Genomic DNA, 26,315 nt, shown 5'->3' with positions numbered 1-26,315 from the left:
TTCCTATATGTGGGCCACTTTTGGCTCATATGCTGTTTGCCGATGCCGGCAGTGAGCCGGCAGTGCCGTAACGTTGCCAGAAGTGGCCCACATCCGTATGCTATCTGGGTCTGCTGCTTGCAAACGTAGTAAAATACAAAGATAGACGTAGACTTAGCAGTGGACCGTTGGTAATAATAATAAAAATGATCTAAAAGTAATAATATAATTAACAGTAATGTAACTACTTTTTGAGAGGGCCTTTTCCATGATTTTAGATTGTGTCTGTGGGGATTTGTGTGCATTCTACCTAAAAGGCATTCGTATGGCCATGCACTGATGTTGGACCATGATGTTACCATTCTTTTACACTGTTGATTTTATACACCTGTTAGCAGTTTATTTATGTATTAATTTATTACGATTTTGAGGTTTTACACATTGTTTCCGTTCATGGGGTGGCACGGTGACTTGGTGGGTAGCAATGTCATCTCACAGCGAGAAGGTCCTGGGTTTGATCCCCAGGTGGGGCTGTGCGGGTCCTTTCTGTGTGGAGTTTGTATGTTGTCCCCTTGTCTGTGTAGGGATTAACTACCTGTCCTGTCATGAATTATAATAAATATATAATAAATAAATAAATAAATATATTAATAAATAAATAAATAAATGTTTCCATTCATAAAGGGACATGTAGTTACAGGCCACACATCATTAGTCCAGTTTAAATTTAATGTCAATCTTCAATTCATTCATTTACGTGCCTTTGTGTGAGGAATCCCACGCAGACACGTGGAGAACATGCAAAGTCCACGCAGAAAGTGGCGTAAACACCTGAAGGGGTGTCCACATACTTTTGGCTATACTGTACACATTGCAGGCTATGAAACGATTTTTCCTGGTGTCACGTATGAAAGGTGATCTCCCTAAAATCCCACCGGGAGTTGGGACGGTGCGCAATTTCGGACGCACCCTTGCCCCGATGTGACGTCACCAGAGGGCGTTGTCCCTTTGTAGAGTCTGGAGCTTTAAAAAGTGCAGAGCTGAGTTTTAATCCGGTCCAGTCCGTCTCTCTCTCTCTCTCTCTCGCTGTCTAGCGTTGTGTCAGTCCGTCTTGGTCAGTCTGTAGGTCAGTCTGTATCCGCCAATCCGACTTGGGGAGTAAAACCTATAACCTGCTGCTGCTTTCGCGAGCTTTTACCGCTCTTCCTCACTTTGATCACCTGGATTTATTATCACCTGGATCTCGGTAAGTTCATGTGACGCTTTTCTGTGTTCTTGATTGATTTAAATCGAGATAAAATGTGGAGGATCAGGATGGGAAGCGTATTGCGCATCTTCGGGTTGCGCGTCTTTCTTCGGGTTGCGCACTTTCGCTTTAAACAAACAAGTTTTAGAGACGCGTCTGTCATTATTGTGCAGTCGTGTGTGTGTGTGTGTGTGTGTGTGTGTGTGTGTGTGTGTGTGTGTGTGTGTGTGTGTGTGTGTTGTGTGTTCATGTAAATTACATGGAAAATAAAACGAGTCTGTAAAAATTGTGGACTATAATGAGAACTCTATAAAATCTGTGTGTTTATTTATTTATTTAGATTAAATATATGAAGTGAAACTTACTTTTAATTATTGTGCCCATTGTTTCTCTTATTTAAAACTTTCCTATAATTTAAGAATGTTAAAAAAGATATATAAGTCTGAATGTACCTGTAGTGACCAAAGCTCAACCTTCGACCTTCTATAAATATGTACTAGTCATAGATTCTCCACTGACCCTCTCTAGGATCAAATACTAAATGCTGCACCCATGTCCACTTAAATTATAAAAATTTTCTCGGCTCTTATTTCCCCAAATCATAAGTGAGTCAGGACCATAAAAGTCCACGTTTAGTTTGACAGCAGTTCAATAGTCAGATTTAAAGCTTGTAGTTTGACAGCAGGGTAAAAGTCCAGAATATAAATACACTGTTGATAAAGTCTGGCTGTCTTTTTTATTTTTTATGTCTGTGTATCCATCTGTGTTTTGTCTGTGTATCACTGCATACAATCCTGTCCACAGTGACCAAATTAAATGCAATTTATTCATCAGTCTGTCTGGGGTGCTCATCAGCAGACTCAGTCCATCCATCTGTTAATGCATAATATTTGTTAGACTATTGTATTAGGCTTCAATCCCAAGTGCTAAATGAAAAGAAATAATGGAATGTGAGTCAGTTATCAGTAGAAACTAAAAGCGTGACTTAAATGATTAGATAATTCCTAAAAGCGCTATATTAAAAAAAAACCTGCCCAACACCTTTAGATATATATGATATAGAATTCCTAAGTGCTGCTCAACAAAAACAACTGTTAAATTTTAGACTGTCCATCATGACTTTCATTTGACAGTTTTGGGCTCAAAACATCTGTCTGTGCTGTCTCTGTACTCTTATCTATACATCATGTATACACTCATCTAATTGATACCAGACACAATACAGGATATGAAGGTATATTCCCAAAGGTTAAATTTAGTGATTTAGTGTAATTGTGGTTGTACTACTGTTGGTAATAGGTTTCTCTCATATTCTGCTCCAATGTACAGTAGGTCTGTTTTTTAATTTCTGCTTAATATATGTACGTTTAGAGGCAACTCTATGATCAATCAATCCATCTCTCTATAGTGGCAAAAGTTTGGACATGGATGCATTAGGATCCTTTCTTTCAGACTTGTACAAAATCATGTGGATAAATTATATGTGGGCGATTATTACTGATTTCAGGTGTTTACGCCACACCCATTTCTAACAGATGTATAAAATCAGTACTATAAGATAAATGATACGCTTTCAACTACAACTGTGCCCCTGTGTACAAAGCGAGGTCCAAAAATACTTGGTGGCACTCCGGTGAGTCCTGACCTCAACCCCAATTAACACTTTCGGAATGAATTAGAACCTCGATTGCAAGCAGGCCTAAAAATAAACACTTTTTGACCGGCTGTGCCAAAATTCCCCACAGACACACCCCTAAATCTTGTGGAAAATGGAAACTGTTCTATCTGAAAGGAAGGGACTGGGTGTAATAGGATATCAAACATCTTATATATATGGTCTTATAGTATATGTTTAACTGTGCCAGTGGTCTATCACATTAGCCCACCATCGCTGGGTTTGAATCTCAGTGGTGCTATCGGTCGGCCAGGCATCTACGCAGACATAATTTGGGGATGGCCAAAGCCAACCTGCGATGGATTGGCAGGTTGTGTTTATGCCTTGCTCGCTGCTGTAAATTGCACTGAAGTAAAGTAAGTGAACCTTTGAGTGTGTTGCCCTTGGTTTGAATTGGCACCAATTCCAGGGTGTTTCCCGACCCATCGCCTCCATGATCTGTACAAAGCGGCTAGTAAACAATAAATAAGTTGTGTGCTAATATAATATTGATCTACCTGCCAACCAACCCATTGGGTAAGCAGTGTTATGTGACAATCAAAAACATTCATCATGGGCATTTTAGTCTATTTATCAGGACTGAGGCGCTTTAGTCTGTCTGTAGGTCTGTGTCTGTTATTCTAGTTTATGTATTTGACACTTTAAGCTCAGATGTTGTATTAGTCTGAAGTACAGATTAGATTATTGTAGGCTCTCATGATTTGACAGAATCAGTCACAGCTGCTTTTAATGGCCAACATGAAGCATCTGGCACAACCCTGGTTAGATCTTTGAACACATAATGAAATGTGTTGTTTTTCTGACACAGACTTGACGTTCTATTACAGTCCACAGACTGCTGGTCCGATGTCATGTTTTGTTGATTGGTTTAAATCCATGGTTTAAAACATGTAACATGGCATTTTAATGCACATTTTCTGTTCATTGCTCAATTAAAATATACCAACAGTTTGTTTCCTGTAATGGACGTGTTTACTTATTTTTAATAATGAGAAAATCCGCAAAATAAGGAATTTAATCATCGGTGTCTGGGGGTTGTGGTCAGGAATTTGACCATGCCATTCCCAAAGCCTGATTTACCCATTCTAAAAGTTTCAAGTCATTGTACTACTGGAACACTGAATTGCATCCAAGTTTCATTATTTCCACCAGCAAAACAGCCACCCATGCCTAGTACAGTCATCACATGATTGACATTAGGTAAAGCGTTGTTGGGTTTAAATGCTTCACTTTTTCCCCACCACCTACCAACCTACTTCTGGTCACTGTGACCAAATAACTTGTCTACAAACCTACAGATTTTTTTTTAAAACAGGGGCTTCTTTTTTGTGGCTTTTTTGTGGCTTTGGCAACCTCTAATTCCTTGCCAATGTAAAGCTGTGACACCGGTGTTCCAGTAGCTTCTAATTTATAGCAGACCTGGTTTCATCTGATAAAAAGGACCGAGTTTGGGTTTTCTTTCCAACCATGGCTAAGTGACCACTGTTCCAGACGGTCTGTTGAACAGATGATCTTCTATATATCTATTTTCTTAGATCTATACAGAACTAAGAAATAGATACAGATCTATGGTTCAGTCTAATGGATGTAGTCAAACATATTTGATATTTATAAACTTAAATCTTTATAAAACCCATAATAAACACATGAAATTCAAAAGTTTTTGGACAGAGGATGGCAGTCACAAGACTGCCAGACATGCAATTGATCCCTTACAAGCATATGTAACCCTGTGACTTCAACCGTCAGTCCCTCTACAGAGTGAGAAGTCTCTGTGTTAGTACTATTTTAGTCCGTTTTAGTATAGAGCCTGCACTATATCCAGGTTCCAAGCTCACACAGTGAGTTCATTATTCATGAGAACCGCCAGCACCCACCCATTCATCAAAAAGTCGACAGAAATGACGAAACCTGTAGCGTCGGATATTAAACCGTGACTCTGTGTGTGCAGGAAGCTCGAGGAGGAACCATGCTGATCCTGCTGTGTGGCATCGTACTCCTGCACGTTGCAGTCCTGGCACTGCTCTTCGTCTCCACTATAGTCAGTGTGAGTATGAACCATCATCATGCATGTATTCGTCATAACTGATTCATTCTTAAGGCATGACATGTCGTGACGTGATTTGTTTGTTCCTTTACACAGGCCTGGACTACCAGCTCTACCAGTAGCTCAGACTTGTGGGTGAACTGCACTACAATCGAAACGTACAAATGCGTGGATGCAGACACCGGAGGTAGGAAACTTTCCAAATGGGTGTGGGTGGGAGTTGTTGTGTGGTCGGTACCAGAATATGGATGTATATTTTGGTGTATGGTGGGTATACTTAGATGTCAGTGCTTTAGAATTAGTTAAGTTATTAGTTAAGGTATTTTAAATGGTCAGTAAACACAATCTGATTGAGTACTGAAACATCCTTCTTACGGACCACTGAAATGTGGATTGATTGGACGTTTGCATCAATCAGATTAAGCTGAATGATGTTCGTGTTTGCACAACGTCCCAGTAATCTTGTGGGCATTCTTTCGCCCTATAATCAGGAGGTCACAATTCGCAGTCCAATAGTCCAACCTCTATTCTTTACAGAAGAGTGAAGAATACCTTTATTTGTCATATATTCATATACACATGTACAGTACAATTCAATTCTTTTAATGTTTGGATGCTAGGGTCAAAGCGCAGGGTTGGTCATTGTGTGCCGCCCCTGGAACAGACAGGTTTAAGGACGTTGCTGAAGGGCCCAACAGTGGCTGCATAGCAGAGCCTAGATTTAACCCGACAATCGTCTGACTGATATCCCACTAGGCTACCTCTGTCCCTAGAGCTGCATGTGGGCACCCTCTCCTAACTGAGCTTATTTAACTGTCTCAGTGATACCTATTGTGCCAACAGATGTATGAAATTAATTATATGCTTTAAATATTGTGGCTAAAGTTATAAATGACAATGATATGTCATGGCTCAGACATGTGCACATCTATCTATCCATCCATCCATCCACCCACTTACCTATCCATCCATTCATCCATCCAACCATCCACCCGCTTACCTATCCATCCATTCATCCATCCATCCATCCATTCATCCATCCGCTTACCTATCCATCCATCCATCCATCCATCCACTCTTTCACCTACCTATCCATCCGTCCATCCATACATTGACCCATCAGAAGAATACAAATATATATATAATTAATAAATAGAGCATAGTGGGATTTTCCATAGGTGTGAACACATGTTTGAAAAGGTCTGTGGTACCCAATGGCCTTCAGCCAGTGTAGATATTCTTACTGTGACAAAGAAATTGCAATGATGATTAAAATTGGGTAAAAAATAGTAAAAAAATTTCAGTTTTGGTGTGGATTAAAAATTAATAATAAAATTAAAACAATTTATATATAAATTTAAATTTGTGATCTATTAGTTATGGAAGAGCTAGATGTCATGTCTGTAACTCCTGTACAGTCAGTAACAATGAAGCTATAAAAGCATCCATGATGCCTTCAACACCATGAGTATCATAACACCATAGTATCATGGTGTTAATGTACCCCGACATTAATATTGTATCTTCAGATCAGCCGCTTCTAGTTTATACATTCATGACGTATACTTTTACCTATATATAAAACCTCGGTTTACAGCCTGCACACATACAATCTCATTCACAGAGGCCTTGAACTTTTGACTCTGGTGTTTATCATGCTCAGATAGGCGTGTCCGTACGCTTTGATGCCTCTTCTCCTGCCATCTAGGGGTGAGAACGCAGACGGGGACGCGAGGTCCCCCGGCTCGAGCCGTATAAATAGTTGCGGTGCAGGCTGAGTGCAGAACCCTTGTTTGGGGGTAGAGATGGCAGGGCGGTTCGATGGCATAGGTGGAATATTTAGAGCGGTGTAAATTTAGACGCCTATCTAACCGTGTGTGTGTGTGTGTGTGTGTGTGTGTGTGTGTGTGTGTGTGTGTGTGTTTTGGGAGATCCTCTGACTATCAAATGTTTGACATGGCGTGCCTCTCGGTTGGACCACACCCATGGATTAAATTCAGACAGTGGCAGGAGAGCAGTGGGGCATAATAAAAGATCAGAGAGAGCAGCAGTTTCTAGGGGGCATGAACACACACACACACACACACACACACACACAAGGTAATGACTGACTGGATTAAAGACAGCTTGGAGTGAAAATAAAATCATTGTCTGTTTATTAATGGCGGCAAGGCTGTACAGCCAACCCCAAACAAGCTATGATTGGTTGAATATGTGTTGAGTATGGCACCTTTGTGGCCCCCTTTGTGGAACTGTATTTATTTAGCCTTGTATATTGTATGGAGTCATGAACACTGACCTGAGATAAGCTTGCTACGTCAGGAGTTTGTAAACTGTTTATGTTTAGGTGTTCAAGATCTGTTGTCTCTGATTCTAAAAAGAAGAATTTATTAAGTTAAACACTTCCGTATTAAATTTGCAGATAATGGTTTTGACTGTGGTTCAGTGGAGTCCTAGCTTAGGAAGTGCTTTGCAAGCTTTTGTGTTTTGCACACTGTGTGTGTTAGGTCACATTAAGTTATTGCAAACCTACTGTAAATTTAGATGCCAGGAAACTCCAAACGTCGGACATGAGACGGTTCTGGCAACACGCAGAGGGAAGGAAACATCGCTCAGGCTGTTTACTTAAAGTTCATGTATATTTATAGAAAGCTGCACATCCCAGTGATTGAAGGAAACGTAAAATCCAACCGAAATTTGACAAAGTGATAACGTTCATCTTCATTCTATGGAAATCCTGAAAGATTAGGAGGCCTGTTGTTAAAAATGATGAAATCATTGAGGTCAAAGGTGAGACATTGACGTTTGTGGGCTGCTTGTTGTTGCCAGACGTTAATAGTTTATCTGGATTTTGGCCAAATTTAATGTTGTTAATGTCCTTCAAGGATGTATTAAAAAATGTGCCTCCAATTTGAGATTGTCTGGTTCTTGACCAAATCTCTGAACCATCACTTATTTGGATTGGACCCCGTCTCTCGAAAAAAAAAAAAAAAAAAAAAAATAAACTGTAATATTTTATATTTATGTCATTTAAGTAATTAAATGTTAAAATAATTTTTATATAATGACATTTTTTTATTATAATTTAAAATACTTTTTAATTATTATATGTACTTACAATATATATAAATAAATAAATACAAATAAATAAAAAACTATATATAAAATTAAGTAATGGAATGTAAAAATTATTTTTATATAATTAAATTTTTTAGATTATATATATAAAACTATATATAGAAACTATATATATAATTAAGTTATTTAATGTAAAAATATTTTTTATGTAATTTAAAATATTATTTAATTATTAAAAGTACTTACAATGAAGATGGAAATAAAAATACTATAAAATATAAAATAAACTATTTACAATACAAAATTATTTATGTATATATATATATATATATATATATATATATATATATATATATATATATAATTTTTATTGTTATATATAAAATATACATTAATGTATAATATAAAAATATATATAATATAAAAACTACAATTATAAAAATGTAGTACGTCTTTATTGCAAGTACTTAAATATATTTTAACACTAAAATATAAGTAAAAAATAAATAAATATAGTTTAACACCAAGCAGCCCAAATCATGTTCTTACACAGGAGCTTCTGGTCAGTCAGTGTCATATCATTCACTCCTTGTTGGTAATCCTGATCAGGGTTATGTCGTGTCCTGAGCACCTAAACAATCCATCACTCATTCACTCGTGTACATCCCTGAAATTAATTTACGATGCCGAGTTAAGATAAGGGCATGGGAGTACCACCGTATGTTAAGCGAACCCAAACCAAAGCTTTTGATCAGTGTTGTGTGTCCATATATGCTTATGCATCTAAATAAATGGTGGTTTTGTTCCTGCCGTATTGAATTGTTATTGTATTTGCATTTAGCTGATTCACTGAGAGACAATATGTCTGCTGGTTTTGTTCCAAACACACTGCAGCCTGATTTATGTTCCTTTCTTTGTTAACAAACACAGCCGGGTCATTTTAGCTTTGTACTCGCAAACAAGGGACACTCTGTTATTACAAGTATCATTTGTGTCAATGACATTTTAACGGTTCGGACATGAATGTTGTCGTCTGTTTCTCCTATTCATGATGCGCCATACGTTTTCTATAGGAGACAGATCTGGACTGCAGGCAGGCTAGTCAAGCATCTTACTTACCATGGATTTTCTCAGAATAGACAGAATGGTACCTTCACACATAAGCTAAAATGTGGACACTTTTGACCAAAGTTCATATTTCCACCATCATTAAATCCATCACAGATAAGCTTATGGCCAGGTGTCCACTACTTTTGGATATATAGTGCATTTTTTTGTAATGAATGAAATTAAAAACAGTGATGTTGGACATTTGTTGCAACAGAATAAGACACGATGTGTTTCAGCCTATAGCAGGTGTAATAAATCAGTTAATGGAAGGCCCTTTTCCTGTTCTAGCATGACTGTACTCCTCTATAGACACTCCAGTGGCCTGCACAGAGCCTTGACCTCAACCCCACTGAACAGCTTTGAAATGAACTGGAACATCAGTTTAGGCTTTCTTGACCGACCTTAGTGCCCAGTTATATAAATGTTCTTCTGACGGAATGGGCACAAATTCCAACAGACATACTTCAAAATGTTGTGAGAAGCCTTCTCAGAAGAGTGGCTGTCACTCTATTTCAATACCATTTGTTTTCTAATTGGGACGTCCGACAAGCTCATGGTCGGGTGTCCGAATACTTTTGGCCGTATCGAAAAATGCGATGCGCTGCAGAGTGAGCTCAGGCCGGGCTGAGAGGTGTGAGCAGGTTGGCATGTCGGTTGCCGAAAAGAGACACAGAAACCTGAAACTACATGCATGAACCTTCGACAAGAAATAGAAACGCATAGCACACGAGTACTCACGTAGAAATAGAACATGTGATTCACACACAGGCGACAGATCACGCATTCACAGTGGTGGACACTTTTAGGGCCAGAAGTATGTGGCCACCTTATGTGGAAAGCCTGTTGGATGTCTTATTCCGTAACCGTGGGCGTTAACGTGAGGTTACCCGACACCGTGAGAGTATAACAACCTTTACTTTTATTGGAACGCTTTTCAGGTGGATTTGGAGTGTGTGCACATTGGTTAACATTGCACGAGAGGGCCTGGCTCACAGTCAACATTCCAATTCATCTTGAGTTTGCTCAATGGGTTTGTGGTCAGAGACCACATGGAGTCATAAGAGTATTTGTGACGTCTGGTTTGCAATCAGTGTTCCAATTCGTTCCTATTGGGTTAAACAAGGGGATCAGGGTTCAGTGCAGGCCAGTGGAGGTCAGCAACAAACCTGTCACAGCATGACTTTATAGATCTAGCTTTGTGTGCAGGGACAGAGCCATGCTGGAACACGTAAAGTCAACAAGTGTGGCTAAAATCCCTAAAATCCCTAGTAGTTTTAACTAGAGACATTTTTGGAAAGCAGCTTTATAAGTACTTTGGTAAAAATCACTGAGAATGGTTCTATTGGACATTTATATTGATGTTCATCGACTCATCATTGAGGGCTTTTATTATCTAGTGGTGTGACTTTAATTTTGTAATTTATTCAATTTATCATTAAAAGACCCTGCGATGAACTGGCACATTGTTCAGGGTGTTTCTGTGTGCCTTGTGCCCATTAAGAGTTGGGATAGGCTCCAGAACCCCCCGTGACCCTGATTATGGTAAACGGGTTAGAAAGTGAGTTGAGAGTTCCAAAAAAATGAAGTAAAAACCATTTTAAAACAATTATTTAATGAAAAAAACATAATGTAGTGAACTTGGCAGTAATGTCCAACCATTAAAAATAAACAAAATAACTAAACAGATTTATTATTAATATTATTATTATTGTTATCATTATTATTATTGTTGTTATTATCATTATTATTAATATTACTATTATCATTATTAACATTGTTATCATTATAATCATTATTATTATTATTATCATTATCATTATTAATATTATTGTTATTATTATTATTATTATCATTATTATTATTATTACTATTCATATTATTATTATTATTATCAATATTATTATTATTATCATCATTATTATTATTACTATTCATATTATTATTCATCATATTATTATTATTATTATTATTATTATTACTATTATTATTATTATAATTGTGTATCATTAAGTCTATTCCGACGCCTGGCGTCCATATAGATGGTGTTTCTTCAGAACATCCTGTCTACTGTATGGTTCTCAGTCTTATTAATGGCTCATAAATTATTCCTCTAATGGTATCCTTCCATCTAGTTGCTGGCTGTCCTATTTCTCTTTTATCTTCAACTCGGCCAAGCGTAATTTTCCTTCCCATAAAATAAAAGAGCTTCGGTTTGATTGTCTGGGCTTGGAGTGAGAGGTTTGATTTGGAGGCATCACTATTCTTTCTGTATTTTTATTGTCCAGCTTTCAAATCCATAAAGAACCAGACCCTAGTCTGGACAGTTTGTCTGATCTTTGTTTGTCGAGACGTCCAGTTACATCTGAAGATCTTCATCAGTTTCTTCGTTCTTGTTCTGCCGAGTCAGTCTGCTCTGTATCTCCAGACTGCTCGATCTTTTGCTTTTAATAATTCATCTAAGTGGGGAAAAAGCTGTCAGTACTTCATCTTCTCCATCAATGGTGAGGTTTGATGAACCTAAAACATTGTAGTTCTGTGATGTGCTGATGTTTAGATATCGTACTCGCTCAGGACTTGCATGCACAGCATTTTTAAGATCTTTTTACAGATTTTAATGATTACGTCAAGGGACTATGAGGGTCATTTCAAAAGCTTCTGCTTGAATGTAGTTGTTCTGCTGAACAAGCCAGCTTTTTCTCAGGTCTAGTTTTCTAACTGACTGCCACATTTACTTATTTAGATTCATAATTACCCGCCCTTTGTTGTCAAGTTTTAGCACAAGCTTCAAGAATCAGAAAACACTCTGGAATTTTCACTCTGGAACTGTCTTCAGCTGACAATGGACATTTAAGCCTACAAAGACTTGTTAGAACTTGTCAGACGGGTCAAGACGTGTGTCTAAGCCTTTTGTAAACACTAAACAAGACTGTAATGTCAACACAGATTGGCGCCTGAGTGTTTACACACCGTATTTAATCACTGATGATTTATTTAATGAAAGAGCATAATGTAATTAACTTGGCAGTATACACCGATCAAGCATAACATCATGACCACCTTCCTAATGTTGTGTTGGTCCCCCTTTTGCTGCCCTATACACAACAAACTGTGATGCTCTGTGTATTCTGACACCTTTTTATCAGAACCAGCATTAACTTCTTCAGCAATCTGAGCTACAGTAGGATAAAATGTTCACTTGCTGCCTAATATATCCCACCCACTAACAGGCCGTGATGAAGAGATATTTAGTGTTATTCACTTCACCTGTCAGTGCTCATAATGTTATGCCTAGTCGGTGTATATTCTACCATAAACTGATCATATAGACTGAATCAAGTTTAAATAAACCAGTATAGGTGAAGTGAATATTTACTCCTATAAACACAGAGCTAATCCACCAGATTGGCTTTCTAGTCTTCTAATAAAACAGAAGTAGGTTGGTAGTAAGAGTGTCAATAAATGTCAGAGAGTTATTGTTGGAGAGGGAAGGTTCAGGTACAGAGGGCATTTCCCTTCCCTAATTTGGCCTGATATCTTTTATAACAGTGCAGAATTTGTATAAAACAACCCTGGAACCATAGTAAGTGGTAAAATGATGTTGGTTTTGAATTGCAGGCCATTCTGCCAAGTGTCCAAAATATCGTCAACCTACATTTAAGGGTCTGATAAATACTCGCAGTCAGAAATCAGCCTGGCTGTGTTCATCTTCTGTATCTGATCTTAGGCCTCCCTGTGCTTAGCTCATGAGCCTAATAGCAAAAAAGCATTTCCTGGATTTTAGAAAACGCCGAGCAAAATTATTCATGCACCCGGGTGAGCAATGCCCCGTCGATCTAATGGAAAATGCCTGGAACGGTGGATGCACGCTGGCAGCGCTTTTAAAGCCATCAATTCTGAGTGCCGGAGAGAGCCAGCAGGCCTCATTTACGTTTCCCCGGCTCGAGGATGAGCGAGGGATCGATATTTAGAGAGCCGGTATGGTTTTGAGTGTCTACAGCTTTTAGGAACAGGATACGTCCCGGTTTTAGAGTGCACCATAAAAACTCTCTGGTAGGAACTGAAAAAAGCCTGGACTCTTCTATGCCCGGTTTAAGGGACAGTTTTATCTTTAAAGGACTTAAAGTGGGTCAGATTCTGTTTTAGTCATTTTGTATTCAACCTGTACTAACTGAAAGAATGAATATTTATGATTAAAATGAGTCCTCTGTTTCTGAGATCAGAGTATGAATCTCAGCGGTGCTATCAAACAGCCAGGCGACTACACAGACATGATTGGCTACCATGTATTGAAGGGGAAGATGGCCAAAGCCCTGCAATGGATTGCTGCCCTGTCAGGGTATTCCTGCCTTGCGCCCAGTGTTTCCCAAGGAAACTAGATCCGCAGCAACCCTGGTCAGGAGAAAGCGGCCAGGTTGAAATGTATCAGGTTGAAATCTCATTTCAAAGCCATTGGTATTTACATTACATTTACATCTGTGCCATTTAGTGGAGTCGACTGAATACAGTCATAATTAAGGGTTAAGGTCCTTGCTTAGAAGCCCAACAGTGGCAGCTTGCTGACCATGGGACTTGAACCGGCAACCTTTTTATTACTAGGCCGGTACCGTAATCCCTGACCTACCTTTGCCCGTTATTATTAATATTAATATTTAAAAGGTTTCTGTAATGAATTTATGTCTAATTCATATTTTCGTCTCTGCAGTTTGGATCCAGGCAGTGCAGGCGGTCATGATCCTGTCGATCATCTTCAGCTTCCTGTCGCTCATCTTGTTCTTCTGCCAGCTCTTCACTCTGCAGAAGGGCGGACGCTTCTTCCTAACCGGCGCCTTCCAGATCTTGGCTTGTGAGTCTTGGAAAAACTTTCACGCACAGTTAAATGTTACTGCGGTAAATTTGAAGTGTCTTCAGATTTAAAGATGCACCTGAATCACAGTCACATGTTGGGTTGGATTAATGTGGCTGGCTGATTATTTGTAGAATCACAGGACACACACCCACCCACCAATACCATCAGAAGTAAATGATTCGTCTATAAAAAAAACCCTAGAGATTATATTCCTACCAGAGGGTGGGAATGCCAGTGAGGATTCCTTAGTCATGACCTCTTATGGCTGGTCGATGGTGCCTGCACAGATACGGGAGATAATGGAGATAAGTGTGTGATTCTTCATGCACGATACGGATCACCATACAAACCAACCTTGTGCTGGTGAAATGAAGCGGTCGGCTACTGCACACATCAGAGGGTGTGTGTGCTAGTCACGGCTCTCCTCGGTCAGGAGTGGAGGTCAGCAGCAGTAGAGAATCAGAATCAGGACATACGGACAAAACAGTGTGCAGAAAATGTACACATTTTAACGTGCTAGGTAAAATTTTGCATGTATACAAACATTGATGGCTTAATAGAGAATGTGAAATGCGATTGGGTAATTGGTTATGACTAGATTATCCGGAAAATTGGCAACAAATAGTTTCAGCTACATCATCCAAATGGCTTTCATTCGTAGGTAATTAAGTGACTGGTTCCTGTGGAGCCTCATGAACTTGTTCAGCAGGTTTTGGCATCGTAGTGACACTGTAGTACATCCAGTTCATGCCTCATGAAGCTAAATTATACACACTAAGCAGCTTGTACACTTTTTTTTTTCTTCTTTACATATTGACATTAATTCAGGTGTGTGACGATGGTGTGTCTCATCATTGGCGACTTTGGCACCATGTTGGGTTGTTTATTATTGGCAGTGAGCTGTTTGTACAGTTCTGTGAATTATGTCTTAATAAGGGACATCCAACATCCAAGTGCAAACATTGTTCTTATTGGTATTTAAGAACTGAAATCATGTTCAGATTGGTAAATGATGCACATAATATTCCAAATTAATAAAGTTTTCTCGAGCCTTGTGCAGCTTTGGACTTTTAGGACACTTTTATGTTTTGTACTAAATGTATATTAGTTAGATCTCAGAATCATGTGACCATTACCATCAAATCAAGACTACTGAATGTTTTTGTTGACGTCACATTTTGCACAGGGGTACAATAATGCATGAACTGCATAAAAAATAGTTTTAAATAAAAGAAACCTAACCAGGAAACATAATTGTATAATAGTAAAGTATAAGTGTAAATAAATAAAAACAATAAAACTAGAGGATAAATTAAGAAAAACTAGAGAATGGAAAACCAGGTAAACAACAGAAACAAAACTCAGAGCCTCAAACTGGAAAGTAGAAAGCAATGAAATCAATAAAACCAAACAAATAAGCAGCCCAAAGTGGGACTCAAATAATAATAATTAATAATAATAAAATATTAGCAATAAATGAAAAAAATTAAAAATAAATAAATAATAATAATTATTATTAATAATAATATAATATTAACAATAAATAAATAAAATAAAAAATCAATAAAAATAAAAATTATTATTAATAATAATAAAATATTAACAGTAAATGAATAAAATAAAAAATTAATAAAAAATAATAAAAATTATTAATAATAATATAATATTAACAATAAATAAATAAATTATAAATTATAAAAAATAAAATAATAATAATAATAATTATTATTATTAATAATAATATAATATTAACAATAAATGAATAAAATAAAAAATAGAAACAACAAAATAAAAAATGGATTCTCAAGCCTTGTGCAGCTTTGGACCTTTAGATCACTTTTATATTTTGTACTGAACGTATATTACTCAGATCTCAGAATCATGTGACCATTACCATTACCAAACTCGCCCAATCAAACCAACTGTGTACTAAAGGTAGAAGCACATAAGAAACTGTACATGATTGATTTTATACACCAGTTATTATCGGTGTGGTTAAAAGACCTGAACTTAAAAAATTATGGGTGTCCAGAACTTGACCAGAATTGGCAATATAGTATATTTAATATTTAAATGCATTAAAATGTTAAATGAACCTACAATGATGCACTGTTGCGGACTGAATAAACAAAAACCAACAACTTGAGGGTCGTAACAGGTCTGGTTCCACTGGGAAACACTGGACGCAAGGCATTAATACCAGACAGCCAATCATGTCTGTCTAGACATCAGGCTGGCTCATAGCACAACTATGAAAAACACCTTCTTCATTAAAAAAACTCTGAAAATAAGTAAAAGCACAATACATGTATTATCAAAGGATCATAAGGATCTTTTTTGACACAGTGTGCAGGCAACCCCAGAACAGTATTGTTGCTGTTGAATATGTAGGAATGCAGACGCTAATCTGATCACATGCAAGTCGGTTCACGAGGTTAGATAAGCTATAGAAGTGTACTCTAGGCTTTATTCGCAAGCTGACGCAAGGTCATGGTGACGTTAAGGTATGTTCTAGATAACTGAGCATATTTTTGAGGCGAAATTAGTCCTGCTTGATTCTTGTGTCTATGAATAATATGTAATAAAACTGCAGTGCATTTCTAAGGATGCCACAAATGAAGCTAGACTGATCCCATTTGTTAGCAGTAATTCAATTGTACAAATGTTAATCCAAACTTCAAATGTTACCATAAAGCCTCCACTCCTGACTCAGAGGACTGCTTCTTTTTTATCTGCATGAAACTGGTTGATATAAAGATCTGTATCACGCATGGAGAGTCACGCACTGATCTCCATTATCCCCCATCTCTGTACAGATGCCATTGTTCAGCCAGCGAAGGTCACTTCGGACGAGCCAATCATCGTATGTATGGGCGCCCAGCCTGTCGGTAGCAGAGCTGAGATTAAAACTGGCGAGAAAACAAAATAAATAAATAAATCAAAACAATAAAAGTAGAGGATAAATTATGAAAAAGTCAGTAAACAATAAACAGAAACTCAGAGCCTCAAGCTTGAAAGTAGAAAGCAAGGAAATCAATGAAACAAAACAAATGTAGCCTACAGTGGGACTTGAACTATAAAAAAAAAATGTAATTAAAAAAAAAATAATAATAATATAATAATAAAAATAAATAAATAAATAACAATAAAAAATAAATAAAAATAAATAAATTATTAAATTATAAATTATTAAATTATTTGGAAATCAAACAAAAACCCTTGACAAGAAACAAAAGGAGCAATTAGATGTAATTTTTTTCTATTCAGTTACTCAGTGAGATGGCAGATATCGATAAATCATTTCACTGGACAGCAGCAGTCTGTGGTTATTCCGGTCCACCTCGCCCAGACTAGGAAACACGATTATAAATCATCTACCTAAACTGTAAGAACTTTTTAGAACATGTCTAGAAATATTTAATTCTAATTTAATCCAATCTGCTCCTGCTGTGTGAAACCTGAGGCTCTGGTTCGGTTATGACCCGGTGTTACACAGCAGACTGGACATGAATTCCACACCCACTTACTGACTGTTCTGATTAAATCATTTAATACACACGGTCACGGTTACTGGAAGTCGGTACGAAGTCATTCTGAAGACTCAGACTACATGATCATGGTTAAATTTTACTTTGTACTATTTAATAAAAAAAATTACATAAATATTAATAAATACATTTTTATTCACATGTTCATCGGCCATACAGTGCATTTTGGCCATGAAACTGTCCATAACTGTTTAAAAATTGATTAATTTGATGAATAAAACAGTAGAAAAAATGAATATAAGTAAAACTAGTCATTTTATGCCATCTAACACTAAAAACATAAATTTTAGTGTAAATGTAGTGTAAGTGTAAATGTAAATGTGACACTGACAATTATTCCCTAATGTAAGAGTTTTGAGTTATTGTGGTATCAGAATTCATCAGTAAATAAGAAAACAAATTATATTATATTATTTTATATATATTATATTATATTATATTATATTATATTATATTATATTATATTATATTATATTAATTATATTATATTATATTATATTATATTATATTATATTATATTATATTATATTATATTAATTACATCATATTATATTATATTAATTATATTATATTAGGTGTCCAAACTTTTCCTTGTTGGGGGCAGCATTTAGGGAAAAAAATGCAATGCTGGGCCATGGACTGTGCAATCAAATTAATAAAAAAATAATAACCCTCTTCGCAAAGCAAAGCAAGTACTGGACAGGGCACCTGTCCATTGCGTGACTTTAGCCATCCCCAACTGACATAACCATTCGTGTCTGTGTAGATGCCCGGACGGCTGATAGCACTGCTGAGATCTGGATTCCAATCCCTGTGGGCTGTAGTGGTCTAGTGGGCTAGTAATTACAGATGTGCTACCCAAGCACCATAAATAAATATATAAATAAGTAAATAAATAATAAAAAAGATGACATACAAAGACATATTTATGTAAGAATAATTGCTATATACAGTGTTCTTCTTCATGAAGTCACTCCTAGACAAACTACATTTCTTCCCCAGGTTTATCGTTCATGATTTAGATTAGTTAAAGAAATATAATGATTCTTTCCAAGACAAATATGTCGAAGAGTAATTGAGTGGGCAGTTTGGTTTCTGGTTTTTCCAGGTGCCCACAGTGTTGGCGTCGGAAACAAAGGTACAGACACGAGCGAAATGTCAGGACTGGCGTGGCGGGGGTGGCTCACGTCCAGCCAGACTAAGTCAGGGTTTAGAAAGTGCTTCATCATGCTGGTAATGTGATTTACTGGAGCTGCAGCAGAGGAAGAAGACAGCGCTGGCTCCGTCTGTAAAGAAACGTAATAGATGTCTGGTCCTGCTCGGACGAGAACGTTTCAGGAATTTAAATGGGGTGGGGGGGCACTTTTAGATTTTTACACTCGCACCACCAGACTGGCTTTTATTTCCTCATGGAGTTTGCATTATGAAAACGCATGTGAAGCTAACATGCAAAACAGCAGAGCAACAAACACGGTAGTGGTGTCGCCGGCTCTGTGTCACCCTGATACAAGACAGTCTTAGCAGGTTCGAATCTCAGCCGGTCGGGCGTCTGTATGTACATGATTAAATCTAAAGGTGTTATACGAGGACCAACGAGGGAGGGGGGATTTAAAATAGAATAACTATAGAATGGAAGGTCAGTGTAAATCCTGAGCTTTTTTCGATGCAATGAGACGCTGCTCCCACCTAGTGGTGATTGGAGACAATAACACCCGAAGAGTGTTGGAAATTTAATTGCTCTAATTATTTATTCTTCGGGTTCGCGGCCCGGTGGTTGGTGACAACTGCTATAACTGACACGTCCTTTTGATTTGAATGAGATTAGTCCACGCCATCGTTAATGCAACTGTTTCCTGACTAATTAAACATACACACTTCCCTCTTTCCTTTGGAACAACCACAAGTTCAGAAACAAGACAATCATAGCAGGCTCGAATCTCAGCCGGTCGGGCGTCCGTATGTACACGATTAAACCTAAAGGCTCTGTGTTTTTCTCCACTCTTCCACTTCTAGGCCTGTTCGTGATGAGCGGCGGCATCATCTACACGGTCATGAATCCCAACTGGGTGCCCTCGAACATGTCCTACGGTTATTCCTACATCCTGGCCTGGGTGGCGTTCCCTCTGGCGTTCATCAGCGGCTTGATCTACATCATCCTGAGGAAGCGAGAATGAGCAGGGCGCCCCCTGTAGGCGCGGCCTCCGGACGTCTGAGCTCTGAATCTACAGTACTGCATCACGTCTGCGATGTTTAAACACCGTATGTTATAGAATAAGTGTCGTGTAGAAATCATCACCCGGCGAAGACGTGTAACAAATGACGGTTATTGTTTGATGTAAATAGTATCGATGGTTTAAAACTATTTATAACACTTTTTACATTTATGTACATAGTATTGTTGTGTGTTGACAAAGCTTGTTTTTTTTGTTTGTTTTTCGGCTAATTAAGTGCCTATTAAGTGTGCGTTTGTCAGAGGCAGGTGCATTATTAGCTATTTTGTGTTTCAATTGTGTTTTTCTTACACTGCCAAGAAGTTATAAAAACGTTTGAAGTATTTTAACCTAAGCATGTATTAATTGTGACACTAAATAAGACAGCTTTAATCATTTAGAGAGGCAACACATACCGAGGACTCACACGTAGCTAAACAGAACGGTTTTCTGCTTCTAAATGGACATTACGTTTATTTTTAATACATTTTTTCCTTTTTTTTGTCAACAAAATGGTGCTATGTATTTACCATTCCTATAGCCGTTAAGATTTAAGCTAACCAGATAGAAGCGAATGCCTGCGACACTTCTGTAAATACAACTCACCAAATAGACTCATTTTATAATAAAACATGTTTTAAAAAATGCAAGACTTGAGTGTTAGCTTAGCCTGGTTTGGAAAAGTAACAGACGTATGTTGATGAACGTTCGTTTATTATTAATAGAAGTGTAGCGTGAATAGTTGATGCTGTCAAAAAATGAAGCGAATCTTCCCAGGATCAATACTGTAAGTACTGTGTCAGTATTTAGCCTTAGTTAGTTCGTTTTGTGCTAACGTGTAGCATGAAAGACTATCAAAACAGACTGTACAGCAGCTATTCGCTAGCTAGATTATATATAGATGTACATTTCAAAGCAGTTCATTGCTAGAGTTGTTAGTTAGCTTGATTTCATTCTACAGAGGTGTGCTAGCATTGCTGATAAAGCAAAAAAAGATAAAGAAACCATACTGACCATGTAGCAATGTAGCATTTAACTGTAAATTACACATTATACATTATAAAGCTGGCTGCATTTTAGGTAGCTAGTTAACCCTTTATCTAGTATTAATTTAGCAACAGATTTACAGCATAAAAACAACTTCTTAAAGCTTCTGACAATTAGCATAATTCTAATTAACTAGATCTACTATTTATTGTGTTTTATTCATCAGTAGTCGTAGCTCAGCAGTTCAGATACTGGACTAGTGATTCATGACTGAAGTTATCAATGCCAAGTTGCCCCTTTTGCCCCCCTAAACAAAGCCCTTAACCCTCAATTGCCTGCTTAGTATAAGTGTTTGTTAAATGGCAGATATGTAACCTGAATATATCCACAGATTTTATGTACGAGATCGTAATGAAACACTCTTAGCTAGGCCTTTAAAATGCGTTATACATAAACGTATAATATAAATACTAAACTATAGTGATTACACTGATACTTTTATATTGCTGTCATTGGGATGCATCAATCTATATGTTTACCATGCTAATTATACTTTAATATACATTATACAAATAAAAAACCCCAGTTTGTTTTAATTAATTTAAATTAATTATTAATAATTAAATCATTATTTTTTAGCTCCTGTATTTTACGGGTCACCAAAGTGGACTTTCTGGTCAGCATTCCAGACCTGGCACATATGCCCACTTCATAACTCAACCCTTCTTACAAGGGTTCTTCAAAAAGTTTCCACACTTTTAAAAATCTATTTATTAGGAATTTGACATCACAAAAACAAACTATATCTTATGTACTTTTGTACACAGTCACCTTCCTTTGTGATGCTTTTTTCCAGCGTTGTACCAACTTTTTAATGCCATCAGTAACAAATGTTTTTGGTTGGGCGCATAGCTGTGATGATGATGTGCTATCATCATATGAAAATCTTCTCCCCCTTAAAGCTTCTTTTTTATTAAGCGGTTCAAAAAGGTGGAAATCAGATGGTGATAAATCCAGACTAAAAGTGTAGACCAAAGCAGACCGATTACTCCTTCTACCGCCCTCATCGCTTCCAATGGAAATGTAAAAGTGCGGAAACTTTTTGAAGATCCTTTGTATTTTATCCGGGCTTGGGACCTGCACTGAGAGTACACTGACAAGTGCACCTCCTAATGGCCGGGCTGTTTGGCTACTTTAATACAGTACTGTGCTTTAAATGAACGATTGAACTATTGTTTAACTTTTTAATGCTTATTAGGTCAACTTTTGACAGCATCAACTATTCCACGTAGGGTTTTAGTGCAGTTGAAGGATTTGAGCACACGACTAATCGTTCGGTCAGTCTTCACCGTGCTGGTTTTACGTCTTCATGATTAAACACTGTGTTTTTTCACTCATATACTGTAACAGCATGAGGGCATTATCGTACCGAATGCCGTCTTCTATGTGTTTTAATGCTAACTACTGTACTTCTGACTGAAGGGAATCTTAATAGCAGTTTGCATGGATTAAAATCTGATCAGGCATTTACTGTGGTGGATGTAGAGTCATCGTTGCCTTGTTACTTGATACTTGAAATGGCTTCGCCGGTATAAAACGCCTCCATCTTAAACACTGTAAGCCCATCATGTGAACGCAAGGTCATGATCTGTATCCCAAACACACCAAGGACCATGTAGGAGTTTGTAGGGAAATCCCCAAGCATTAAAATGAACAATAAATTACCATTAACGCAACATGTCGTCTGATCTGTCTGATCTCTTGGTTATTATGGATTTGTCTTGTTGATAACAGCAGAAACCTTCACTTTACATCGCTTTGTAAACTAGGCGTGGTCAATCCAATTTCAATCAGTGAGCTGCCATTGTAGTTTAGCATTTGATTGAGCCACTGGGCTGACTTGTGGCTGGTGCAGGTCTAATAAATGCAATTTATTAACGTACCGAAATTTACTCGGGGGACCAATTCAAGTTCTTTACGTATGGGGAAGTTTCCCTTGTCTGTCTGAGTCTTAGTTAGCGAGCTAAGCTAACTTGGTCCTGACAAAGTATACATATATGAATTCAGATTCTAATTTAGCCTTTTCGACTGGGTGCAAAGCGCTTTGGTACCTGACTTGTAGTCACACTGGGTAATGTTTGACTGTATAAGTAAATGCTTGTTTAAAAGCTGGGGTCAGAGCACAGGGTCAGCCTCAAGGGCCCAAGAGCTGGGATTCAACCTCTCAACCTTTCAGTTGAAAGTCCAAAGCCCTACCCACTAGGGTACCACTGTCCCAAGAGCTCTACCCACTAGGGTACCACTGTCCCAAGAGCTCTACCCACTAGGGTACCACTGTCCCAAGAGCTCTACCCACTAGGCCCTACACACTAGGGTACCACTGACACAAGAGCCCTACCCACTAGGGTACCACTGTCCCAAGAGCTCTACCCACTAGGCTACCACTGTCCCAAGAGCCCTACCCACTAGGGTACCACTGTCCCAAGAGCTCTACCCACTAGGCCCTACCCACTAGGCTACCACTGTCCCAAGAGCCCTTCCCACTAGGGTACCACTGTCCCAAAAGCTCTACCCACTAGGACCTACACACTAGGGTACCACTGTCCCAAGAGCTCTACCTACTAGGGTACCACTGTCCCAAGAGCTCTACCTACTAGGGTACCACTGTCCCAAGAGCTCTACCCACTAGGCCCTACACACTAGGCTACCACTGTCCCAAGAGCTCTACCCACTAGGCCCTACACACTAGGCTACCACTGTCCCAAGAGCCCTACCTACTAGGGTACCACTGTCCCAAGAGCCCTTCCCACTAGGGTACCACTGTCCCAAAAGCTCTACCCACTAGGACCTACACACTAGGGTACCACTGTCCCAAGAGCTCTACCTACTAGGGTACCACTGTCCCAAGAGCTCTACCTACTAGGGTACCACTGTCCCAAGAGCTCTACCCACTAGGCCCTACACACTAGGCTACCACTGTCCCAAGAGCTCTACCCACTAGGCCCTACACACTAGGCTACCACTGTCCCAAGAGCCCTACCTACTAGGGTACCACTGTCCCAAGAGCTCTACCCACTAGGCCCTACACATTAGGCTACCACTGTCCCAAGAGCTCTACCCACTAGGCTACCACTGTCCCAGGAGCTCTACCCACTAGGGTACCACTGTCCCAAGAGCTCTACCCACTAGGCCCTACACATTAGGCTACCACTGTCCCAAGAGCTCTACCCACTAGGCCACCACTGTCCCAGGAGCTCTACCCACTAGGGTACCACTGTCCCAAGAGCTCTACCCATTAGGCTCTACCCACTAGGCCACCACTGTCCCAAGAGCTCTACCCACTAGGCCCTACACACTAGGCTACCACTGTCCCAAGAGCTCTACCCACTAGGGTACCACTGTCCCAAGAGCTCTACCCACTAGGCCCTACACACTAGGCTACCACTGTCCCAAGAGCTCTACCCACTAGGCTACCACTGTCCCAAGAGCTCTACCCACTAGGGTACCACTGTCCCAAGAGCTCTACCCACTAGGCCCTACACACTAGGCTACCACTGTCCCAAGAGCTCTACCCACTAGGGTACCACTGTCCCAAGAGCTCTACCTACTAGGCTACCACTGTCCCAAGAGCTCTACCCACTAGGGTACCACTGTCCCAAGAGCTCTACCCACTAGGCTCTACCCACTAGGCCACCACTGTCCCAAGAGCTCTACCCACTAGGCCCTACACACTAAGCTACCACTGTCCCAAAAGCCCTATCCACTAGACTTCCACTGTCCCAAGAGCTCTTACCCACTAGGCTACCACTGTCCCATCAACTCCCAGGAGCAGTTTGCTCTTGTTTTATTAATTGCTGACCTAAATTTGTAGATGAAACTTTAGCAAGTTTAGATTCTGATACACTGTACGTGACCATTTGCATTTTATCATATTGTGTGTCAATGTCAATGGCACGTCTTTAAAAATCATTTAGGTTCGTTTAAGGTGAATCAAAATCTTTGCTGATTGTCTAAACTCCTGCATCATCTGCATCATCATTGTGGCATTGATTTTCCATTGCATATATATAAAAGCCTTGTGTCACATGTGATGAGACTGAACTTTTACTAAATATTTTGTCCTTTTTAGGCAACCTTAATAGATTAGAGTAGCGTTTGTCATGAACACATTACACTTTTAAAACCTGTAACTATTATATTAGCATCACACTGGTTCATAACCTCATTTTCTAAACCAGACCATTCAAATACTAGATACTGTATTACAGTGTTAAAACTTCTACTACTGTTAACTGACTGAGTGAGTGACTGAGTGAGAGAGTCTAGCACTGTTCCATACTTGCATACTACTCATCCTACTGTGTGTAAATACTGTTTCAGTGGTCAGAGGAGGATGTAAAAACTCTTATGATGGCCGAGTTAAAATATCACCTCTCTGTGTAACATGAGAAAGCTGTTCACATGAACTTCTGCTTGTGTATTTATTAAAAACTATTAAAGAAATGTTGCTTGTCACACTGTCGTCCATCTCAGTAACTTTTGTTCATCCAGGTAAAGATTTATAGTTTTTTTAGTTACTAGAAATCTACATTTAAAAGACAAAAATACATTAAAAATAAAATAAAATCAAATGCTAATATTTTCTTTTCATTTGTATGTTTTACCAATACTTTATCTTGGTCAGGGACATGATGGGTTCAGTTTCCACGGCAAAAAAAAAAAAAAAAAAGAAAAGAAAAGAAAAATAAATTAAAATTAAATAAATATAGATGTTCTACTGCCATAATAATAATAATAATAATAATAATAATAATAATAATAATAATATTTAAAGTAATAATAATAATAATAGGAATAATAATAATATTTAAAGCAATAATAATATTTAAAGTAATAATAATAATAATAGTAATAATAATAATAATAATATTTAAAGTAATAATAATAATAATAACAGTAATAATAATAGTAATAATAATATTTAAAGCAATAATAATAATAATAATAATGTTTAAAGTAATAATATTTATAATAATAATAATAGTAATAATAACAATATTTAAAGTAAAAATAATAATAGTAATAATAATAATAGTAATAATAATAATAATATTTAAAGTAATAATAATAATAGTAATAATAATAATAGTAATAATAATAATATTTAAAGTAATAATAATAATAATAATAGTAATAATAATAATGTTTAAAGTAATAATAATAATAATCATTATTATTATTATTGTTATGACATAACTGGGGTGTTGATGTGACATTCTGAATCCTGGAACAATGTCTCCATCTAGTGGTCATGATAGGATAGTGGTACATTTCTGTAAACTGAGTAAGCGCGCCCTCTAGTGGTTTAATTCGTGCAATGGTCAGACATTGAATCCTTGCCGTTCAGATCATTTCACGTAACATAATTCGTAAGAATCATCCCCACATCCTGCACAGCTTCAGGGACCAGGGCTCCTAGGTTTGGAGGACGTCTTGGGGGTTTGTGAAGTTCTTTTTGTGTCTTTTTGTTTTACTTTAAGGTACATTTCCTGCCACCTTTCAAAACATGCCAGTAAGTGTACTGCTGTC

The 26,315-nt window shown here is 37.9% G+C and overlaps 1 protein-coding gene across 1 annotated transcript; it reads left to right on the top strand.

Moving 5' to 3' along the window:
• Window positions 1-1,057: 1,057 nt before the first annotated feature.
• On the top strand, window positions 1,058-25,241 carry pmp22b (peripheral myelin protein 22b). The gene is made up of 5 exons (XM_063002776.1): window positions 1,058-1,225; window positions 4,852-4,947; window positions 5,044-5,134; window positions 13,838-13,978; window positions 19,543-25,241. Exons 2-5 carry the CDS (start codon window positions 4,870-4,872, stop codon window positions 19,701-19,703), a joined length of 471 nt encoding a protein of 156 aa, XP_062858846.1. The 5' UTR covers window positions 1,058-1,225; window positions 4,852-4,869; the 3' UTR covers window positions 19,704-25,241.
• Window positions 25,242-26,315: the final 1,074 nt, after the last annotated feature.

Source organism: Trichomycterus rosablanca, chromosome 10 (assembly GCF_030014385.1).
Source record: "Trichomycterus rosablanca isolate fTriRos1 chromosome 10, fTriRos1.hap1, whole genome shotgun sequence".
In the NCBI taxonomy this organism is placed as follows: Eukaryota; Metazoa; Chordata; class Actinopteri; order Siluriformes; family Trichomycteridae; genus Trichomycterus; species Trichomycterus rosablanca.
This window is presented reverse-complemented; position numbering and strand designations above follow the sequence as displayed.

Bases quoted from the DNA above. Each gene is read 5' to 3' on its own strand.
- pmp22b (XM_063002776.1), top strand. From the start codon at position 4,870: ATGCTGATCCTGCTGTGTGGCATCGTACTCCTGCACGTTGCAGTCCTG. The intron at 4,948-5,043 runs GTGAGTATGAAC...TCCTTTACACAG, and splicing joins TCGTCTCCACTATAGTCAGT to GCCTGGACTACCAGCTCTAC. The intron at 5,135-13,837 runs GTAGGAAACTTT...TCGTCTCTGCAG, and splicing joins CGTGGATGCAGACACCGGAG to TTTGGATCCAGGCAGTGCAG.